At 34.2% G+C, this 23,487-nt stretch overlaps 2 protein-coding genes across 3 annotated transcripts in view; one reads left to right on the top strand and one right to left on the bottom strand.

Moving 5' to 3' along the window:
- Positions 1-23,487, bottom strand: part of LOC120417435 (furin-like protease 2) — a 128,375-nt gene that overhangs the window by 26,170 nt on the left and 78,718 nt on the right. For both annotated transcript variants that reach the window (XM_052711337.1, XM_039579476.2), the window contains exon 7: positions 11,626-11,782. In XM_052711337.1, coding sequence (XP_052567297.1) covers positions 11,626-11,782 — 157 coding nt within the window. The remainder of the gene's footprint in view (positions 1-11,625; positions 11,783-23,487) is intronic.
- LOC128093687 (pancreatic lipase-related protein 2-like) lies at positions 18,428-19,773 on the top strand. Its single transcript, XM_052711338.1, has 4 exons — positions 18,428-18,729; positions 18,793-19,187; positions 19,251-19,590; positions 19,665-19,773. The coding sequence occupies exons 1-4, from the start codon at positions 18,605-18,607 to the stop codon at positions 19,747-19,749; spliced, it is 945 nt and encodes a 314-aa protein (XP_052567298.1). The 5' UTR covers positions 18,428-18,604; the 3' UTR covers positions 19,750-19,773.

Raw genomic sequence — 23,487 nt, 5'->3', positions numbered from 1 at the left:
TAGAGATGCGCACAATCCATTGCAAAAAGCTTTTCTCAAATTTAGAGATTTGTAACCATAGTTTGAAAATGCCAGTAGCAATTCAGGGTTTTTTAAAAGGCTTTATTGTTATTTTGTATTTTATAAACAATAGTTTTCACTTTGTGCTTGATATAAAATAAAAAGTGCTTCAAATTCAATATTTTTATGTTATTTTTTTTTCATAGACAGAAACTTTTTTATTCTTTAGTAAAAATTGAAGTGAAATACACTGAAAACTATTTGATATTACAGAAAAAAACCATTGGTAAGAAATCTCAGCTATTTAAAAATATGTCTAAAGAGATAGACAAGAATGGACCTCAATAAAAACTAGTTTGAGAAGAAAGCAATGCACGTTATTAAAATTTCACTTGAATAATTCTCGTTTGTCAATAAAAAATTTCATCCAGAAATTCATTTTTCAATCCAAATTTAAAAAATATTGAGCCAAGAAGTATGGCAAAATTATCGATAAAATGTATTATATTCATATTTTCAATCAGTTAAACAATAATTATAAATGAATAAAAAATATTTAACATTATAAAGAAAAAGAAGTTTAGTTTTGTTCGCAGTTTGGCCAACTGTTGTCGGCTGTGCTGACGATGTTGGTGGCGTCGATCAATTTTGCGAAAAGCAATTTCCGTAACTGCTCCCTCACCAAGAATGGACCTTCCCGATCCGTATCGACTGCACAGAAAATTTCCATCGGAAAAAAACTACCAAACAGGCCGTTTAGCGAGATTGAAATATCACAAGCTTTTTTTGGTGATGTTTGAAACATTATTGTTAGTGCTGTTTTGTATTTAAGTGTTACAAATATTTGTAATTAAAGATTACATAATCCTCAATTACATCTTTATGTAACTTTGAATTACAAATTGAGACTTGTAATAAGCTATTACAGCAAACTATGATTTCATTGTAATGTTTTAAAACACACTCGATTAACTGAGTTTTTTGCAATATAACTTAACTTAACTTAATTTAACTTAACTTAACTTAACTTAACTTAACTTAACTTAACTTAACTTAACTTAACTTAACTTAACTTAACTTAACTTAACTTAACTTAACTTAACTTAACTTAACTTAACTTAACTTAACTTAACTTAACTTAACTTAACTTAACTTAACTTAACTTAACTTAACTTAACTTAACTTAACTTAACTTAACTTAACTTAACTTAACTTAACTTAACTTAACTTAACTTAACTTAACTTAACTTAACTTAACTTAACTTAACTTAACTTAACTTAACTTAACTTAACTTAACTTAACTTAACTTAACTTAACTTAACTTAACTTAACTTAACTTAACTTAACTTAACTTAACTTAACTTAACTTAACTTAACTTAACTTAACTTAACTTAACTTAACTTAACTTAACTTAACTTAACTTAACTTAACTTAACTTAACTTAAATTAACAAGATACCGTGATCTGAGGTGACATTCATAGGATATCAATTTATTTTTCAAAAAATATTCAACCGGTTCGACTATTTCCATGATTTATATTTTTTATACATGTAATGGCCTGGGTCACACAATGTCCTTTTTCGATTTTGATTTATAAAAAGCTTTTGAAACTGTTTTCTTGATTTTTTTTTTAACCATTGAGACCGGTTTATAAATTCACCAGATTTGCTATGAAATTTTTTTATTGAAAATGAAAAAAAAAATGGTCATAATTATTGCTTTTGCTTGAATGACAATTAAAACTTGGAACCTAGAAACTTATTTTATTTGTGGTTAGTGTAAAATTGTCGAAAGAATCCGATAATGCACTTATCTTGCAATGTACTAAAAAAGTAATCTTGCAAGTACTAAAACTTCCAAAACATCGCAGCAAGATAACTTTTTAGTACAGAAGAGCAATTCTCTGAGTTTTCAGTCATTCGATTTTTTTTTGTATTTTTTAATCCGGCTGAAACTTTTTCGGTGCCTTCGGTATGCCCAAAGAAGCCATTTTGCATCATTAGTTTGTCCATATAATTTTCCATACAAATTTGGCAGCTGTCCATACAAAAATGATAAGTGAAAATTCAAAAATCTGTATCTTTTGAAGGAATTTTGTGATCGAGTTGGTGTCTTCGACAAAGTTGTAGGTATGGATATGGACTACACTGAAAAAAAATGATACACGGTAAAAAAAATTTTGTCTTTTTGTCACTAAAACTTGATTTGCAAAAAAACACTATTTTTAATTTTTTTTATTTTTTGATATGTTTTAGAGGACATAAAATGCCAACTTTTCAAAAATTTCCAGAATGGGCAAAAAATCTTTGACAGAGTTATGATTTTTTGAATCAATACTGATTTTTTCAAAAAATCTAAATATCGGTCGCAAAATTTTTTCAACTTCATTTTTCGATGTAAAATCGAATTTGCAATCAAAAAGTACCTTAGTGAGTTTTTGATAAAGTGCACCGTTTTCAAGTTATAGCCATTTTTAGGTAACTTTTTTGATAATAGTCGCAGTTTTTCATTTTTTTAAATTAGTGCCCATGTTTGCCCACCTTTGAAAAAAATATTTTTGAAAAGCTGAGAAAATTCTCTATATTTTGCTTTATTGAACTTTGTTGATGCGACCCATAGTTGCTGAGATATTGCTATGCAAAGGCTAAAAAACAGGAAAATTGATGTTTGCTAAGTCTCACCCAAACAACCCACCATTTTCTAATGTCGATATCTCAGCAACTATAGGTCCGATTTACAATGTTAAAACATGAAACATTCGTGAAATTTTCCAATCTTTTCGAAAAAAATATTTTCAAAAATTTTAAATCAAGACTTACATTTTAAACGGGCCAAACATTCAATTTTACGCCCATTTGAAATGTTAGTCTTGATTTTAAATTTTTGAAAATATTTTTTTCGAAAAGATCGAAAAATTTCACGAATGTTTCATGTTTTGACATTGTAAATCAGACCTATAGTTGCTGAGATATCGACATTAGAAAATGTTGGGTTGTTTGGGTGAGACTTAGAAAACATCAATTTTCCTGTTTTTTAGCCTTTGCATAGCAATATCTCAGCAACTATGGGTCGTATCAACAAAGTTCAATAAAGCAAAATATAGAGAATTTTCTCAGCTTTTCAAAAATATTTTTTTCAAAAGTGGGCAAACATGGGCACTAATTTTAAAAAATGAAAAACTGCGACTATTTTCAAAAAAGTTACCTAAAAATGGCTTTAACTTGAAAACGGTGCACTTTATCAAAATTTCACTAAAGTACTTTTTGATTGCAAATTCGATTTTACATCAAAAAATGAAGTTGAAAAATTTTTGCGACCGATATTTCGATTTTTTTTAAAAATCAGTATTGATTCAAAAAATCATAACTCGGTCAAAGATTTTTGGCCCATTCTGGAAATTTCTGAAAAGTTGGCATTTTATGTCCTCTAAAGCATATCAAAAAATAAAAAAAAATAAAAATAGTGTTTTTTTGCAAATCAAGTTTTAGTGACAAAAAGTTAAATAAAAAATCACCAAAAATTTTTTTACAGTGTATCATTTTTTTTCAGTGTAGTCCATATCCATACCTACAACTTTGCCGAAGACACCAACTCGATCAAAAAATTCCTTCAAAAGATACAGATTTTTGAATTTTCACATATCATTTTTGTATGAACAGCTGCCAAATTTGTATGGAAAATTATATGGACAAACTAATGATGCAAAATGGCTTCTTTGGGCATACCGAAGGCACCAAAAAAGTTTCAGCCGGATTAAAAAATACAAAAATTAAAATTAAAGAAAAAAAACCGATTCCGTAGAGAACTGCTCAGAAGTTATCTTGCAGCGATGTTTTTTTTTCTAAAATCATCGAATCTGCAAGATAACTTTCTGCATGATAACTTCAGTTGGTTTTATAGGATGCATGACAATTTCGGTTGTGGGAAAAATAATTGATTGAATATTTTCATGAATCAATTAACCAAAACAAATTCCATTCTAAAAACCATTACAAGCAAGATATCTTCAGCTAGTGCCAAAAAATCTGGCTGCAGGATAATTTATATTATATTCAAAATACTTGAGCGAATATTTTTATGAATAAATTAAACTACATCAATTTCGTTCTGAAAATCTTTACTTACAATAATCATTTAAATTGAATAAATTCAAACTCCGTTCTTAAAAATAATTTCCGGCAAGATAACTTCAGATAACAGATGTTATCTAGCAATGTACTAGAAAATTATTGCAGTACGTTTTCCCGATCCAAAATATTTTCAATGAAACATATAGGACACTTTTTTTATTCTCAACTTATTTTGGCGTCATCCATAAAGTACGTCACGCTCTAGGGGGGGAGGGGGGGTTGTCGCAAGTGTGACAAAGTGTGACAAGGGGGAGAGGGGGGGTACGTGAGACTGTGACGTCACGCTAGACTATTTATTTAATATTGAACTTTTTTTTTAAATATAGCTTTAAAAATGTAATGTTTGATAACTTTTACTCATAAATAAAACACGATTCAAGGCTTTATGAAACAGAGTTTTTGATGATAGATTACTATGCTTCAAAAAACTGTGATGGTGATTTTCATCACTACAACATTGAATAAAATTTAAAAAATCCAAACGCAACCTGTAAAAATTAAAAACATTTTCGAATGAATTCCGAATTTTAAAATCATCCTTTTTATAAATCATGCCACACAGTAAAAAAATGTGTAAATTTCGAATCTGTGATTTCTGAAAGTTGAATTTTACAGATTTATTGATGTAAATTTACCTCAATTCAGACTCATTTAGTGTCATTACACCAGAAAAGTGGTAAAATTACTCATTTTCAGAGGTAAAATTACATCCTTTTTCTGACATAAAAGATGTACCCCTTCCCAGATGTACCCCTTCCCAGATGTAATATTACCATGATTTTTTTACTGTGTTAAATTGTACAAAAAACAAGATAGTGCGGAGGGGGGGGGGGGGGTCCGACAAAACGTGACGTACTTTCTGAGGGGGGGTCAGAGCCAGCGTGATAAAGTGTGACATAGGGGGGAGGGGGGGTTAATTTTGGCCGATTTTAGCGTGACATACTTTATGGATGACGCCTTTTCTAGGGTCCTCATAGATGCTACGATGACTATATTTTTACCAATTTTAAGTACTTTTCTGCAAAATTGATTTTATTTTTATTTATTATGATTTTTAATGATTTTATTACAGATAGCTAAAGTAGAACAATGTTTGTACAACTTAATAAAAAGTTAAAAATTCAAATATTTTGTTTTGAGTGCCTCAATTTTTATGTAAAGAATTCGGCTGTTAAAAATTTGATTTAAATTTGTTGTCTACCCCCACTCTCTTCAAAGTGGCCCGAAAAATCAGAGAGCAAAATTTTTTTTCAAAAAAACTTCAAAATTTTAATGGAAATTTAAGTACAATCAACTGAAATCAATTTAAATTCCGTTTCCCTGCGTTAAGAATCATTTTTAGCATGTTTTAGTTGATCTAAAAATCTTTTAAATTTTTGAAAACTTCCAATGTTTAAGTTTATTTCACGCTAGATTTTTTTGTTTGCGTCAAATCTATAATTTTTTAAAAAAATATGATTATTGAACTAGTGCATAGTGCATTTTAAAACACTTTTTCCATGCAAATGGCTAAACAATGGCTTGTTATTTCCATATTTATATATTTTTTTTATTTTTTTGCCACCTTCCTTGACCCCGACCAGAGCTGAGGGACAAAAACTTTGAAAAATATTTGCATCGGCCTTATTACAAATTAACGTCATCAGGGGTGAGATTGGGTCAGGAGATTGGAGTTTGGGTTTGTGTTTGTACGAAATTTATAAGACTTAATTTAAAAAAATAAATAAATTAAACACAAGTATCAGCTCATTTGTCATATCCTCTTTCTGATTTTGAAGCAATGATACTAAATGATAATGTAAAGTTAAATTCTGCCAAATACAGTCACCCTGTCTTTCCCGAAACGTTCTCCCCATAACCATATTTGCTCAACTGCACTGACATCTCAAGCTGTTGACATTATTTCCAAACCAAACCGTTTGCAGCATCCAATGTTTGATAATGTGACTTCCTTCTCTTCACATCTCCCCCCACCCCCCTCTTCCCCACCGATTCTAATCGTAAAAACCCATTTCCAACAGACAGTTGCTCTGCTGGGAAAACCTTCAAACGAGAGACATCTCAATGACAATGCCACGTGGGTGTATTTGCTTGCTTGTGAGTGTGTGACGCTTCAACCATTCGAACCATTCTCGTTTACCTGTTACTTAATGAATATTGAATGCGATTGCTTCTTATCAGGCATGAAACTGTACCGTCTTTGTGTTTTGGACACACTTACGTGCATGTTAATATGGTCTCTTTGAGTTTTGTTCGAGTTCTTCAAGGGAAAAAGTGCTTGTTCGACTGCTCGAAGAAAGCCAAAAAAACATTATCCTGAACTTCTAACGAACTTGTCGTACATCGTCGAGCAGCATCGTTTTCCTGTTGGCTTGGTTTGTTCCAAGTAAAATGAGGGGGAAGGGGGTTACTGGAACGTTTGACTACTACAATACACTTGGTTGCAAAGAAGTTTATCAAATTGAGTACCCAGTTTCACCTGAAATCGTTCAAAAACATTCTCGCTAACTCGCTGAAGACATTTGTGAAGTTCGTAAATCCCAAAGCAAACTTAAAACAATTTTAATAGTTTTGAGGTAAATTTTTAGATTTTTCCAAGGAGTTTTCAAAAATCAACATAAGTCACAACGTGTACTCCTTAACTTTGGAGATAAAAACAACACCCCACCTGAAGACATCGAAGGCAAGTCAGGAAGGTGGACGGTCGAGGAGGGCAAACTTGCTAATACCCAGGATGCTTCAAGAGGTATGGTGAGTGAGGATTAAGTACTTCTGCCAGTGTGTTCCAGTGTGGTCGTACGGGGTTTTTGGTAATGGTTCAGAGAGCAAAAAAAAAAAAGAAAAAGAAAAGAACCACAAGCTGCTTCATCAAGGAAAGACCAAGTCCAGTATTGATGTGAATAAAAGGAGGAATTTTCCCTCTTGTTATTGTTACGAGAGGGAAAGTGCGCCTGACAGAAGAGGTACCTTTGTTGTACTTTTTACGAGATACTTGGACATGACTTGGCAATGCGAACGTGTGTACTGTGAAGAAGAAGACGTAAGGGATTAGGGATGGTCACTTGATCTGAGCAAACAAAAAACATTATCCCCACAAACATAATGGGTTGGCTTTCTTTGTGCGATGTGGTACCATTAGGACGTTTTTTTTTTGGTTTGCTTCATCAACAAGTGAGTTATGCTAAGAGTGCACTTTCTTTGGGGAGAAATATTTCTGAGAAAGATTAGGAGAATGTTGAAACAAATGCCAACATGGAACGTATCATTTTGAGATTTAATTTTAAAATTAATTTAAAGCTTCGATTTTGGGATGAATTTAATAAATAGAATGAAAATGTATGCACAAAAACCTGTTTTCTGTTTGAATTGAAGTCTTCTGTTGTTGGGTGAGGGTGATGTTGATAAATCTAGCGAGAAAATGATAAATAGTAAATAGTTCTAATGTAAAAATAACAAAAAAAAAAACGAATTTGATTGAATTGTTTAATTAATACCAACATTGTTGATCGATAGAATTATCGTCGATAATATTATCGTCTAACGATAACAATAATCGTTATCGTTATCGTCGGGACGATAACGATAATCTGTCGTTATTTCGATAATTGTATCAGCGATAATCTTTTCGCCGATAACGAACGATAACTCATTTTTATAATCTTTTTTTTAAATTGCCTTAATTCATCAATATCATGTTAAATTTTTAATGTATTCGCTTAGAATATATGTTTTGATTATGTAGTAAGTTTCAAAGCATACATACTAAAATTTAAAAAAAATACCGTTTTTTTTTAAATACAGCAATTCTCTACGAAAACGGTCTTTTTGCCTTTCTTACAAAAGAAAGGTTTAAGGTTTGCTTTTGGAAAAACGCTTTTTTCAGAAATCTAAAAAAAATCGTGCACGGCGAGGATTCGTCCCAGGAAAAAATCCTATTACTAAATTGAAGGTTTAGATGCGCTCTTTCGATTGAATTTTCGCCCGAAACCCGGAACTCAAAATCTGATTTTTGAGAGCTCTTTTTCTGAAATACATGGCCGATGTCTGTATCCGCTCTTAAAAATTTGTGTCTTCCATCACTGGAAAACCGCTCGTAAAACCCACAATTTTTAAAAGCCAGATCTGTAGCCGTGGGGTCGGAGACGAACATTTTATTTTTCGATTCACAATTTTCGACCAGTAAATGTGGTCAAAGCCATTTTTAGAGGTATTTTTTGGACTATTTTACAGATAACACTATCAAATTTAAAGAATTCAGTTTCAAACAAAAAGCCATTCGAAAACATGCGCCATAAACTGTTTGGGCCCAAAATTTGAAGCTTTTCCAAAATGTATTTCCAGAGATATAGCGATTTTAGTGTTTTTCGTCTTATTTTTACCCTATTTATTCCTATTAAATTTTTGGATTTATACAAAATCATATACTGAAGATCAAATTCAAGTCCCGGCTCGTTCTCGCTCGACAAGTCGTCAAGTCGAAGCTTCATCGCCAGCGCTTTTACGCTTGCGCGTTTTACGCTGCGCGTGAAAGTGTTCTTTCTGGCTTCTCATAACTGATCGACAAAGTGCAATAGCGATACATATTTTTTTTAAGTTAATCATAGACTAACATTATAGTCTGAGTAACCGTTATTTTTTTTCTAATAATGTCAATCCAATATGTTTTTCTTAATTAAATTCAAATGTCTTGCGACAAAAAAATGGCATTTGAGGTTTAGCCTTAAAAGATTCGAAGCTTTAGGTAAAATTCTCACTGGATGGTATGATTATGTTTTTGAAAAAATAATTGCACCAATATATTTCTCGGAGTTTCATCATTTTGTAAGAAAGGCTCTATTTCACCTCTGGTGATATTAAATCGAGTTTTTTCTTCTATTTTAATTTTTATATTTTTAAATCCCGCAGAAACATTTTTGGTACCTTCGGTATGCCCAAAGAAGAAATTTTGTATCATTAGTCAAAAATGATGTATGAAAATCAAAAAATCTGTATCTTTGAAAGAATTTTTTGATCGATCTGGTGTCTTCGGCAAAGTTGTTGGTATGGATATGGACTACACTGAAAAAATATGATACACGGTAAAAAATGGGTGATTTTAAATTTCTCTTTTTGTCACTTTAACTTGATTTGCAAAAACACACTATTTTTAATTTTGTTTTATTTTTTGATATGTTTTAGAGGATATCAAATGCCAACTTTTCAGATATTTCCAGGTAGTGCAAAAAATCATTGACCGAGTTATAAGTTTTTGAATCAATACTGATTTTTTCAAAAAATCGAAGCATTGGTCGCAAAAATTTGTCCACTTCATTTTTTGATGTAAAATGAAAATTTCAATCAAAAAGTACTTTAGTGAAATTTTGATAAAGTGCACCGTTTTCAAGTTAAATACATTTTTAGGTGACTTTTTTGAATATAGCCGCAGTTTTTTTTTAATTTTTGCAGATGTTTGCCCACTTTTGAAATGCTGAGAAAACTCTTTAAACTTTGCTTTATGGAACTTTGTTGAAACGACCCTTAGAGTTGCTGAGATATTGCCATGCAAAGGTTTAAAAACATGAAATTTGATGATTTCTAAGTCTCACCGAAACAACCCACCATTTTCTTATGTCGATATCCCAGCAACTAATGGTCCGATTTACAATGTTAAAGTATGAAACATTCGTGAAATTTTCCGATCTTTTCGAAAACAATTTTTTTCAAAATTTTAAACCAAGACTAACATTTAAAAAGTGCGTAATATTGATTATGTGGCCCTTTTGAAATGTTAGTCTTGATTTTTAATTTTTTTAAATATTGTTTATAAAAAATACCGGAAAACTTCACGAATGGTTCATATTTTAACATTGTAAATCGAACCATTAGTTGCTGAGATATCGACGTTAGAAAATAGTGGGTTGTTTGGGTGAGACTTGGAAAACATCAATTTTCATGTTTTTAAACCTTTGCATGACAATATCTCGGCAACTAAGGATCGTATCAACAAGGTTTACAAAAGTAAAATATAGAGAATTTTCTCAGCTGCTCAAAAATTTTTTTTTCGAAAGTGAGCAAACATGTGCACTGATTAAAAAAAATGAAAAACTGCGACTATTTTCAAAAAAAGTTACCTGAAAATGGCTTTAACTTGAAAACGGTGCAATTTATCAAAATTTCAATAAAATACTTTTTGATTGCCAATTTTATTATACATCGAAAAATGATTTTGAAAAAAATTTGCGACCGATATTTCGATTTTTTTTGAAAAAATCAGTATTGATTTAAGAATTCCTAACTCGGTTAAATAAAAAAAACACCAATTTTTTTTAACCATGTATCATTTTTTTCCAGTAAAGTCCGTATCCATACCTACAACTTTGCCGAAGACACCAAATTGATCAAAAAATACCTTCCAAAGATACAGATTTTTAAATATTCGTACATCATTTTTGGACAGCTGCCAAATTTGTATGGAAAACTGCTCAGCACTCAAATTTTGAAATTTGCCGTCTGGGTATCAAACGATTCGAAATTTTTCATACATTTTCACTGTTTTAGAGTTGTTTTAATGAAATACTAAAATTTTCACAAAATACCGTGTTTTCTCGCAAATTCTAATATTTTTATGATTCGCAATATGAGTATCAAACGATTCGAAATTTTGCAAAAATTTGACCATTTTAGAGTTTTTTGAATGAAATACTTAATTTTTTACAAAATACATTTTTTTCATTAAAATACTCAATTTTTATAATTTGCAATATATGCGTTGATACCGTTTGCGAATTATAAAAAAATTGAGTATTTTTGAGGAAACTCGGAATTTCGTGAACATTTGAGTATTTCATTCATAAAACAGTTAAAATACATGCAAAATTTCAAATCGCTTTATACCCATTTTGCGAATTATAAAAATTTGAGTACTTTCAAAAAAATACGGTATATTGTGAAAATGTTCGTATTTATACTTCAAAACTTACCATATCAACAAAAAATATTTATTAAGAGGAAGCTTAAAAATTCAACATAATTTGGTTGGTTTTAATCAATTTTAGAAATACATTTAATATGAGTTATCGTCCGTTACCGTCGATAAAATTATCGCCGATAGAATTATCAGAATAACGATAGATTATCGTTATCGTCCTGACAAGAAAGAGAAAATTGTTCACATGTAACTATGTGAAGCTATTTAAAATCAACTTCGGAATTCTTTATTATTTTAAATTGTTGTGAAAATTACAATTTCATCGGTTAAATTTGTTTAGCAAAAAAAAAATTTAAATTACTAGTTTTAACATGATACGAAAAATTATTTTCAACATTCATTTATAAGTAATTTTGTTGATTTTCTACAATTTTTTCCTTTTGGAAACGGATTTTGTGATATATTCTTGTAAATTTCATGGCTAAAAAAATTGCTAAAAATACTCAAAAAACCTCCAACAAAATTCACCTGCTCATCTCAATATTCTAAATACCCCTCCCCCTTTCACCACAGTCGGTACTCACTTGTAGTCCTCCGTCTCGTAGGTGTTCTTGGGGCAGGCCGAGTAGCACTTGTGCTCATGCATAACTAAATGGTGATCACAGCTGGTGCAGTAGTCGGGCCGGTCCTGACAGGAGGCACAATTGGCCTCGCAGGGCACGCACGTCCGGTTGTCGTAATCTGGGTTTGTGGCGAGAGAAGAAGGGGAATAAGAGCAAAAACAAGTTGAAGGCAAGTTTACATCAAAGAAGTGTGTCGATTAGATCGATGATGGCAAATGCAAAGGAGGGAAAGAAGGAATTAATTTTCATAAATTTGCAGGTTCAATTACAGACTTCACACATACGGGAAGTGCGCACAAACTCAGACATACACACAGATAAACTTTTTTTTTACCTCAGAAACATATGCAATAGAGAAGTTGCGCAATGTGATTGAATGGATGAAGTTACATTTAAAGGAAGTCGATTGCAGAAGACACCACTCTGACATCAAAGCATGATCATCCGGAAGGGGAAGAGGGAATCCTTTTCTCTTCTGTGTTAATACGAACAGGTTATTACGTTTTCCAAGCTGTGACTGGAGCATCGTTCGCTTCAATTATGTGCTTTATTGAGTTTTCAGCACCATTCTCTTAGATAAATAGTTGAGTACACTTTGTTAGAAAGAAGTGTTTTGTTGAGTTGAAGGGAAACTGTTGATTTAATAACTGTAAATCAAACCTGACTTTGATTTGTGTGATACAACAAACAATTTAAATGAGGATGCGTTAAGATTTTATGCAGAAATCACAATGAAAAACAATGTTTATCAAATGATAACCCAACTGCAATCAGTTGTAACTTGTCTGCAAAACATATATAACCTTGAATCATTAGCTTAGTCCTAAAAAAATTCAACAAAAAAACTTTAGGTAAACGTGACAATTACTAAGCATTTAATGGCCTGACCTACGCAAATATGACTTGGCCATATCCAAACACTGTCTCCATTGTTAGGGTTTACGCACGGGTATGAATCTTCAAGTAATTTCAATATAGCGACTTTAATCAGAAGAAAGTGAGGCATTTTTGCTAGTTCTCACTGTTCTGCGTTCTGCCGTTCTGCGTGCACGTCCGCAAACATCGACCGCACACATACTAACACAAAGCACCACCAAGAGGCAAATGGCAAATTACGAATATTTTTGGCACTTTCGTTAAAAAATATGCGGTTTTGCAAAAGGGTAATTCTCCGCCAACTCACACAGCAGTTGCCCCAACCCCTCTTCGATTTGCGTGAAACTTTGTCCTAAGAGGTAACTTTTGTCCCTGATCACGAATCCGAGGTCCGTTTTTTGATATCTCGTGACGGAGGGGCGGTACGACCCCTTCCATTTTTGAACATGCGAAAAAAGAGGTGTTTTTCAATAATTTGCAGCCAAAAACGGTGATGAGATAGCAATTTGGTGTAAAAGGGACTTTTGTGTAAAATTAGACGCCCGATTTGATGGCGTACTCAGAATTCCGAAAAAACGTATTTTCCATCGAAAAAAACACAAAAAAAGTTTTAAAAATTCTGGCATTTTCCGTTACTCGACTGTAAAAAAATTGGAACATGTCATTTTATGGGAAATTTAATGTACTTTTGGAATCTACATTGACCCAGAAGGGTCATTTTTTCATTTAGAACAAAAATTTCAATTTTAAATTTTCGTGTTTTTTCTAACTTTGCAGGGTTATTTTTTAGAGTGCAACAATGTTCTACAAAGTTGTAGAACAGACAATTACAAAAATTAAAATATGTAGACATAAGGGGTTTGCTTATAAACATCACGAGTTATCGCGATTTTACGAAAAAAAGTTTTGAAAAAGTTACTTTTTGCGTTTCTCTTTGTTTCGTCGTCCGTGTCTGTCGCGGGTGACCATGAATGGCCATGATCGATGACGACCAACTTTTTCAAAACTTTTTTTTGGTAAAATCGCGATAACTTGTGATGTTTGTAAGCAAACCCCTTATGTCTATATATCAAAATTTTTGTAATTGTCTGTTCTACAACTTTGTAGAACATTGTTACACTCTAAAAAATAACCCTGAAAAGTTCGAAAAAACACGAAATTTTAAAATGAAAGATTTTGTTCTAAATAAAAAAATGACCCTTCTGGGTCAATGTAGATTCGAAAAGTACATTAAATTTCCCATAAAATGACATGTTCCAAAATTTTTTACAGTCGAGTAACGGAAAATGGGAGAATTTTTAAAACTTTTTTAGTGTTTTTTTTTCGATGAAAAATACGTTTTTGCGGAATTCTGAGTACGCCATCAAATCGGGCGTCTAATTTTACATAAAAGTCCCTTTAACACCAAATTTATATCTCATCACCGTTTCATGCTGCACATTATTGAAAAACACCTCTTTTTTTGCATGTTCAAAAATGGAAGGGGTCGTACCGCCCCTCCGTCACGAGATATCAAAAAACGGACCTCGGATTCGTGATCAGGGACAAAAGTTACCCCTTAGGACAAAGTTTCACGCAAATCGAAGGGGGGTCGGGGCAACTGCTGTGTGAGTTGGCGGAGAATTATGTTTTGGAGGACATCTAATGCAAACTTATGGCTTTGATTTTTTGAATCAATACGGATTTTTTCGAAAATTCGAAATATGAGTCCCAAAATTTTTCAACTTCGATGTAAAATTGAATTTGGAATCAAAAAGTTATAGCCATTTTTAGGAAACTTTTTGAAAATAGTCGCAGTTATCCATTTTTTTAAGCTAGGGCCCATGTTTGTCCATTTTTGAAAAAAATATTTTTTAATTGCTGAGAAAATTCTCTATATTCTGCTTTTTTTGTACTTTGTTTATACGACCTTAAGTTGCTGAGATATTGCCACGGAATGATTTGAAAACAAGAAAATTTACGTTTTATTAGTCTCACTCAAACAACCTACCATTTTCCAATGTCGATATCGATATGTTCGATTTTTAATGTTAAAATATGAAACATTCTTGAATTTTCCGATTTCTAGAAAACAATATTTTCTTTTTTTTTCAAATCAAGACAAACATTTCAACAGGGCATAATATCAATTTGCAACCGAAAATCGTAAAACTTGACTTGGAATTTCAGTTAAAAATAAACTTTCGATCACTTTCGGTTGCAAACTTAATTTTTAATTCAAGCTAAAATTGAAGTCAACAAAATATTTTCAATGTCATTTCTATTTTCTCAGAAAAAACATTTAATTTGAAAAAAAATCATAACACTGCGGCAAATTTTTTCTGCATACTTTTCCTTGGCTCAATAGTTGTAGTTTGTTGTCCCCTAAAACATGATTTCTTCGGTAAAAGGTTGATAACGCAAAAAAAATCGAAATTCTGCGACATGCCAATTGCAAAACATAAAAATTTCAAGGCATTGTAACGGTACTCTGAAAACTTCTCAAATCAGAAAAGTTTCTACAAAGATTGCAGTAATTCAAATATCAAAGAAATCCTTCTGACACTTTTTTTTATTTAAAAAAAACGCACTTGAATAATTTTGGGAAATCAAAAAAAAAAATCCGTCAGTTGAAACTATAAATCAGCTTTTTTATTTCATTGAGATTTCAGAAATTGAATTTTTTTATCTCAAAAAATGAAACAGATTCCAACCATCATATTTATAAAATGTCAGTAAAAAAGTGTAAGGAAAATTGTCCGCTTTCCAAAATTCCAGCGGTAGGAAAATTTGAGAATATTTATCAATTTTAGGCAAATTTGATTGAAATTTCAATTTTATTTTAAAAGCTTGCTGGTTTGAAACATGTGGTGATTGTACGTTATGCCAGTTCCTACCAGCTTCAAATTTGTAAGATAACTGATGGGCTAATTAAGCTCTACAACACACTACAAGAGCAGCTGCAGTGTTATCTTATTTGATCTCCAGAAAACCTTGAGCATATCTTCATATTCAAGGTGTCTTAGGTATGTAACTATGGTAATCCGACAGCCCTGGATAAACAACAACATTTGAGTGCTCGTATTAGGGTGATCAATATTCACTTATAATGTTTTGTTTAAATGATCAATAAATGTTCACCATATTATTTGTCATATGTATTTATTTGAAATAATGAAAAAGGTTAACGAAGTGAATTACAATTTTGTGCCATCCTAATCATTTTAAAATAAAATACTTTTAATTTCAAACTGTTCAACAGAATGATTTAAAACTGCGTAGTTTTTGTAACCCTATAACTTCGCCTTAAAAATTGCATTCGCCTTATTACCGCTCATTGTAAAAATATTATCTACTAAAGTCTGTTTTTCACTGTTTTCATTTACACAGTTTGGGTCGATTTTGTTTTTCATCGTCTAGACCTACAAAAACAAACGACGTCGTGGTACACTGTTCTAAGAATATGAACGAAAATGGATTTGCGTTCGAGAATCACGGAAATAAAAATAAAAAAACTAACTTAATACACCTATGTGGTTGGAGCCTCCCTCACTCAATGTCTGATATGATGGGGTTGTACGCAAATTTCATCTATTTTTTAGATGCGTAATGAAAAAGTACATAAAAATCAATATCTTGAGACAGGGTTGCCAGATCTTCAATGTTCAATATTCTAACCAACGATGGGTCGGATGATGGATCCGGACATAGTTTACATACAATTAAGTGAGATCCGGCTTCCAAAAAGTACATCAATATGACTTAAGGGGCCATATCTCGAGACAGGGTTGCCAGATCTTCAATGTTTTAGACTCGTTGGAAAGGTCTTTTAATAACCTAACCAACGATGGGTCGGATGATGGGATGATGGACTTGGGCATCGTTTACGTACATTTAAGTGAGATCCGGATTTATGTGAAAACACATTTTTATACCTAACTTTTGAACTACTTATCGAAACTTTATTCTGTGTAAAACTCGATCTATGGGATCCTAAACCAAGTCAAATGCAACAGATTCGTGTCAAATCGGTTCAGCCAGTGCCGAGAAACAAGAGCTAGTTGGTGAGTCACACATACATACACACTAGGGTGGGTACGGATTTTGAAAAGTTCTCAGATCAAGTTCTGGTGTGGTTCCCCTTGTAGGTCATACCCATAGGGACTCTCACGCAAAATTTCAGCTCATTTGGTTGAAAACTGGCTTGTCTCAAGCGAGTTCAAATTTACATGGAATTTACTATGAGAAATTTTGAATTTTCGATCATTCGCTCCTACAGGCCTGGGTGAAACATGTAGAAACTTCTAGGATGGCCAGAAATGAGCGGAATTGCCTGGAGAACAACTTTCCCTAAGAGACCAGGTCGATTCGTTCAACCCCCATCGAGCTCAACGGCAATACATCCGGGGTTTTCGGAACCAACGGTTTTCCCCAGAAAAGCATCAAATTTTCCTTAGCATGCTATGAATGCTTGATGAACACCGCGACGCCACATGTCAAACAGCTACCACGTGATTGTAAAATTTGCACTATAACATGTTTTTGTCTTATTTGGAGGTTTACAATACAGCTAAATAGTATCCTGATCACCATAAATGATAATTCTATTTTTCAAAAAGTAATAAAAAGTAATTTTTTATAGGCGATGCTAGTCCACGTGGTAGCTGTTTGACATGTGGCGTCGCGGTGTTCATCAAGCATTCATAGCATGCTAAGGAAAATTTGATGCTTTTCTGGGGAAAACCGTTGGTTCCGAAAACCCCGGATGTATTGCCGTTGAGCTCGATGGGGGTTGAACGAATCGACCTGGTCTCTTAGGGAAAGTTGTTCTCCAGGCAATTCCGCTCATTTCTGGCCATCCTAGAAGTTTCTACATGTTTCCCACAGGCCTGTAGGAGCGAATGATCGAAAATTCAAAATTTCCCATAGTAAATTCCATGTAAACTTGAACTCGCTTGAGACAAGCCAGTTTTCAACCAAATGAGCTGAAATTTGGCGTGAGAGTCCCTATGGGTATGCCCTACAAGGGGAACCACACCAGAACATGATCTGAGAACTTTTCAAAATCCGTACCCATCCTAATACACACACACATACACACAGACATTTGTTCAGTTTTCGATTCTGAGTCGATATGTATACATGAAGCTGTGTTTACGACGTTTTTAAACAAAGTTCATTTTTAGAGCAGGATTATAGCCTTACCTCAGTGAGGAAGGCAAGACTCCGTGCATTTTTGGTCACTGTTCATATGAATGAACTGGCCAAAGGGATTTCAGGTCAGAACGCGTTTGACACAGAGACAAACATTTTCAATCATAACTCGGGACTCCGGCAACCAAATTCAACCAAACTTCGGGGCAATGCTCAGAATAGTCAACCAAACAAAACGTGTTTGTTATTGTTAACATTGCGTGCTCTCGTTTTTGTTTATTCAAGGTCAAACATTAAAACGCGTTTTTCTCGGAACGTCAAAAAGTGACGTACGACAAAAGAGCTAAATCAGGTAAAATGACGAGAAATTGCAGTCAAAATAAAGTTTTTTTTGACAGTTATGGAACCACCCTAACTAGGTTTGAAACGCCGTAATAACCAAATAAAAATATACGTATCTATTTATTTGGGCCAAGGAATCTCTCCTTGGGTAATGGGCAATATAAAAATTTGAGTTTACACTTTCATATGGAATAGCTGTATGAAAAAATACTTATTGTCAAACATTAGGATCTCCTCAGATCGCTATCACATTTTTGGCGAAAACTGCTCCACCTTCCAGAAGAAAAGTAATTTTGTCGACAAGTGTGATCAAACTTTTTGCTCAGCTGTTTCCAGATTCTCCCGTCAAACCATGAGACGCACCTTTTTAAAGGTTCAATCCAACCAAGTTCTCCCTCGCGGAGCGGCTCGGTCGAAGACGTTGTTATCTACGTCAGTGCTGGGAGGGGAGGCAAACAATTACACTTTCTGTTCTTTTCGGGCGCCCCAAACTCGGGGTGGGACCGTCTGGTAAAAACCGGTATCTGACGAGAGGCGGGCTCGCCCCAAATGTGTAAATTAGGCGTCTCGCAGTCAGTTCCGAACCGTCATGGCGCAAAGGTTGATGAACGGTGCTCAGCTATGGGCGATCTGCGCGGTGATTTGTGTGATCTACGGCGGTGTGAAAGCAGCTGATCGAGTCACTGGCACGATCAGGTTTCTGATGTTCGACAGGTGCTGAGTGTGAGACTTGTTCTGGGTATTGTGTGATGTTTTACGGACTACTTTGGATTCCAGAGGTTCGAACCAGCTGGTCAACGTTCCGGACAGCAATGCAGACTTCGCCAAAAGCAGTTGCAAGCCTAGTGAACAGTTTGCGATCATCGTGCACGGGTGGCGCGAAGGAACCGACTCGGAGTGGGTCGGCGACATGGTGTCCAACTTTACCGTGCACCGGACGGGATGTGTGATGGTGATGCATTACGCCAACAACAGCCACACGATCGATTACTTCAACGAGTTGCTGCCTCATTTTGACAAATTAGCCAACGTGTTGGCCGCTCACCTGCGAAGGATGGAGTCGATCGGCTTTGATCCGGCCAAGGGTCACATCTTTGGGTTCAGCATGGGCGCCCATCTCGCGCTGGAAGGTTCCCGCAGGTTCGGACTTCAGAAAATCAACAGAATCGACGGTAAGTCGGGTCGCGGCAACCTGAATACAAATTAGCCTATTCCAAACCCAAAAACCCTTGCAGCGTGTGATCCGGCAGGGCCCGGCTTCGACAACGTGCCGGAGCACATGCTGCTGGATCCGAAGCAGGCCGCCCGGCAGGTCCAGTGCATCCACACGAGTGCCAACTTTGGGACGAGAAGGCGCGACTGTCACATCAGCTGGAACATGGGCAACTGCGGCCGGGACCAGGTGGCGGCCCGGCCGTTTCCCAAGGGGTCGCACGGGCTGTGTCCGTACTTTTACAACAGTGCGTTCGTGCATCGGTTCCATCCGGTGGCCAAGCCGAGGCAGTGCGTGTCCCAGCGATTGGCGCACGGGTGGCCGCGGGAGCTGAGGATGGGGTACCACTGCGATATGGACAGGTTGGTTGGGGGGTTGAAACTTCTTTTTTTTTGTGAAACTTTGTGCTAAGGAATTGCCTTTTTTTTGTTTGCAGTGGAGTATCTGGAGAACTGTTTTCGTTGACGACCCGGAACTTCCCTTTCACTGATGAACAGGTATTTGATGGAACGATTCCATGAGTGAGTTTAGTTCTGCGTGTTGAATAAAAACATTGCTGCTTATGTATCCTGCAGTTGTGCTTCTCCTCCAACAAAATCCTGTGACGCAGTGGTAAAGGTGTACTCTCATCCTAAGAGCTTCAGTTTGATACTCTATACAAGCAAAACGATTGTTTGAATGTCCTTTGTTTCAAATTTCCAAAAACTAAAAAATGAAATAACAAGCCATAGTCTCAACATTTGAATGCAAAAAGTGCATTTTACACTCGTTCAGTTGTTTTGCAATCATCAACCTATCAAAGTTACCCCATTTTACGGTACCTAAAAAGTTGTGTTCAACAAATTTTCAAAAGTTTCAAAAATGTTGTTAATTATAACTATAAAACACTGATAGGGGAACTATACCCTTTCTCAGCCTATTTCTATTATCGGCCTATCAGCACTTTGATCATGAATTACAGCTTATATAAAATGTTTTTGACTGTTCCAAAGTAATAAATAGCTCAAATAAAAGTGAGCTAGCAACTCTCCATTGTTGAAACATCTGAAAATGTTGATTTAATAGCAGAAACGGCAAAAGTGATGAGAATTGGTCGAACGGCTTAGTGTGATTAAAATGGGTATATTTCCCCTAAATAGGATTATTTAAATACTCTCAAGATGACATGTTTTTCTTGAATGAACAAGAGTTCTAAACGGAAAACAAACTGCTTTATCGGGTTCCTTGGACAATTTTACAATAAGAACAGCAAAAAATAGATCCAACATTACGAATTTTAAGTGTTATTGAATTCAAATCAAAAGAAATCAAAAATATATTCCGATATGTAGGCAATTTCAGTAGAATCATTTTCTAACAATAATTCGGATTAAAAAAAAATTCCAATGAATATTGATCAAACTTGGGAGATTTTTCACTTTGGCTAATATTTCTAAAAATTTTATTTAAATTTCATGAACTGAGTTAAACAAACATTTAATAGCAATTTTTCAAATAAAACATTTTTAGTGACCTTACTAATGGTCAATATAATATTATAATTTCAATGTGTACACTTGTAAAGTGAAATTGGTAAGACACACGATGACTTTCAAAGTCACCCCGGTTTTCAAAATTACAATTTTCAACAAAACTATTTTTAAAGCAATTTAGACAAAACCTCCCAAGTAACATTTTTTTCCAGGATTTCTACAAGAGCTCTTCAAGATAGCTACAGCATAGCAGTTTGGACCGCGGTAGGATAAAACTCTCTTCAAGTACTCTTCCAAACTCCTGAAGAAGTTTTGAAGAGAATTTTATCCTACCGCGGTCCAAACTGCTATGCTGTAGCTATCTTGAATAGCTCTTGTAGAACTCCTGGAAACAAATGTTACTTGGGGCTTTATGTGCAAATTAGCCTGGACTTGGTGTGGCCTTCCCCAGTACTTATTTAAAAATTATAAAATCTTTAGACAAGTCTTATCGTCCGAATGATATTTGAAAAATAAATCGAAATCCAAACATTGTCTCCCCGGTTTACGGTACTTACACTTTTAAACTCTTAAAAATAATTCAGGCTGTTGTTTTGATTCACTCCAGTTCACAGTGGTCCAGATCGCAAATTTAAGTGGAAAACGGATGCTCCGAAAAATGATGATGTTTTGGAGCTGGTGGTGTCTTCAGAAAAGTTGTTGCAAATGAAAAGGGGTAGCATTTAGTTTGGTTGAAAGCTAGGGTGGTTCACGATTTTGGTGGTTTTGAAATTCTAACTTTTCAGAAATATTCCAGAGATTTTTTTTTGTCTTCTAGAAAGTTGTTGGGCTTGCTTATCTTAGCAACTTTGTTGAAGACATCAAAATTTTATCTCGTAATCTACGCCTTCTACGACCAAATTTATAGAAAGCATCTGAGCAAACCTTCAAAAATCAGTTTTTTTGAACGTGGTAATTTAGGGTCAAGTTTTAGAGAAAAGTGATATTCGGAGCACTTTAAGAGCTCTTAAAAAACATTTTTATTTTTTGACAGGTCAATTTGGACTTAAGGGTCAAAAGTTACAGGCATTTTAAGGTAAAAAAGATGCATATTTGAAACTTAAATATCTCAAAAAGGCGCAAGCCAAATTTTAAGCACCAGGTTGCATTTGAAAGTGGAGATCCAGAACTACAAACGCTGAAAAAATCTCTGGGGTGTTTTTCTTTAAACTTGATATATCTTCATTTTATAATGTCTAATTTTCAAGGGAAAACCATACGGGGCCACCCTAACGAAATTCGATTCATTTCCAATATATGTTTTTTACATGTTATTTTGCGCGCCTTTTCGAGATATTTAAGTTTCAAATTTGCATCTTTTTTACCATAAAATGCCTGTAACATTTCACCCTTAAGTCCAAATTGACCTGTCAAAAAATTAAAATGTCTGTTTTTTAGAGTTTTTTAGTGCTGCAAATATCGCTTTTCTCTAAAACTTAACCCTGAATTACTACGTTCAAAAAACTGATTATTGAAGGTTTGCTCAGATGCTTTTGATAAATGTGGCCGTAGAAGGCGTAAATTACGAGATAAAATTTTGGTGTCTTCGACAAAGTTGCTTAGACTGGCAAGCCCAACAACTTTCTAGAAGACAAAAAAAAATCCTAAAAATATTCGGCGTCATCCATAAAGTACGTCACGCTCTAGGGGGGGAGGGGGGGTTGTCGCAAGTGTGACAAAGTGTGACAAGGGGGAGAGGGGGGGTACGTGAGACTGTGACGTCACGCTAGACTATTTATTTAATATTGAACTTTTTTTTTAAATATAGCTTTAAAAATGTAATGTTTGATAACTTTTACTCATAAATAAAACACGATTCAAGGCTTTATGAAACAGAGTTTTTGATGATAGATTACTATGCTTCAAAAAACTGTGATGGTGATTTTCATCACTACAACATTGAATAAAATTTAAAAAATCCAAACGCAACCTGTAAAAATTAAAAACATTTTCGAATGAATTCCGAATTTTAAAATCATCCTTTTTATAAATCATGCCACACAGTAAAAAAATGTGTAAATTTCGAATCTGTGATTTCTGAAAGTTGAATTTTACAGATTTATTGATGTAAATTTACCTCAATTCAGACTCATTTAGTGTCATTACACCAGAAAAGTGGTAAAATTACTCATTTTCAGAGGTAAAATTACATCCTTTTTCTGACATAAAAGATGTACCCCTTCCCAGATGTACCCCTTCCCAGATGTAATATTACCATGATTTTTTTACTGTGTTAAATTGTACAAAAAACAAGATAGTGCGGAGGGGGGGGGGGGGGTCCGACAAAACGTGACGTACTTTCTGAGGGGGGGTCAGAGCCAGCGTGATAAAGTGTGACATAGGGGGGAGGGGGGGTTAATTTTGGCCGATTTTAGCGTGACATACTTTATGGATGACGCCTTCCTGAAAAGTTAAATTTTCGAAATCACCCTAATCATCCTAATTTTCAATCAAACCAACTTTTAAAAGTTGCTCCTTTTCATTTGCAACAACTCTTCTCAAGACACCAACACTCCAAAACATCACAATTTTTCGGAAAATCCGTTTTCCACTTAATTTTGCGATCTTGACTACTGTGCAGTTGAGGATACATTTTGTGAAAAAAAAAATAGAAAATAGCACTTGATAGCCTAGGTACCTGGGGCCAATCTGGCTTCAGTGATAATCAATTTTCTTAAAAATGGCTTTACAGTCAAAGCAACCTTTATTCTATTCAATAACATTTTGCCTTTTTGATAATCTCATTTT

This window comes from Culex pipiens, unplaced genomic scaffold (assembly GCF_016801865.2).
Source record: "Culex pipiens pallens isolate TS unplaced genomic scaffold, TS_CPP_V2 Cpp_Un0002, whole genome shotgun sequence".
In the NCBI taxonomy this organism is placed as follows: Eukaryota; Metazoa; Arthropoda; class Insecta; order Diptera; family Culicidae; genus Culex; species Culex pipiens.
Note: the sequence above shows the minus strand (reverse complement) of the source record. Positions and strands in the feature narration are given on the sequence as shown.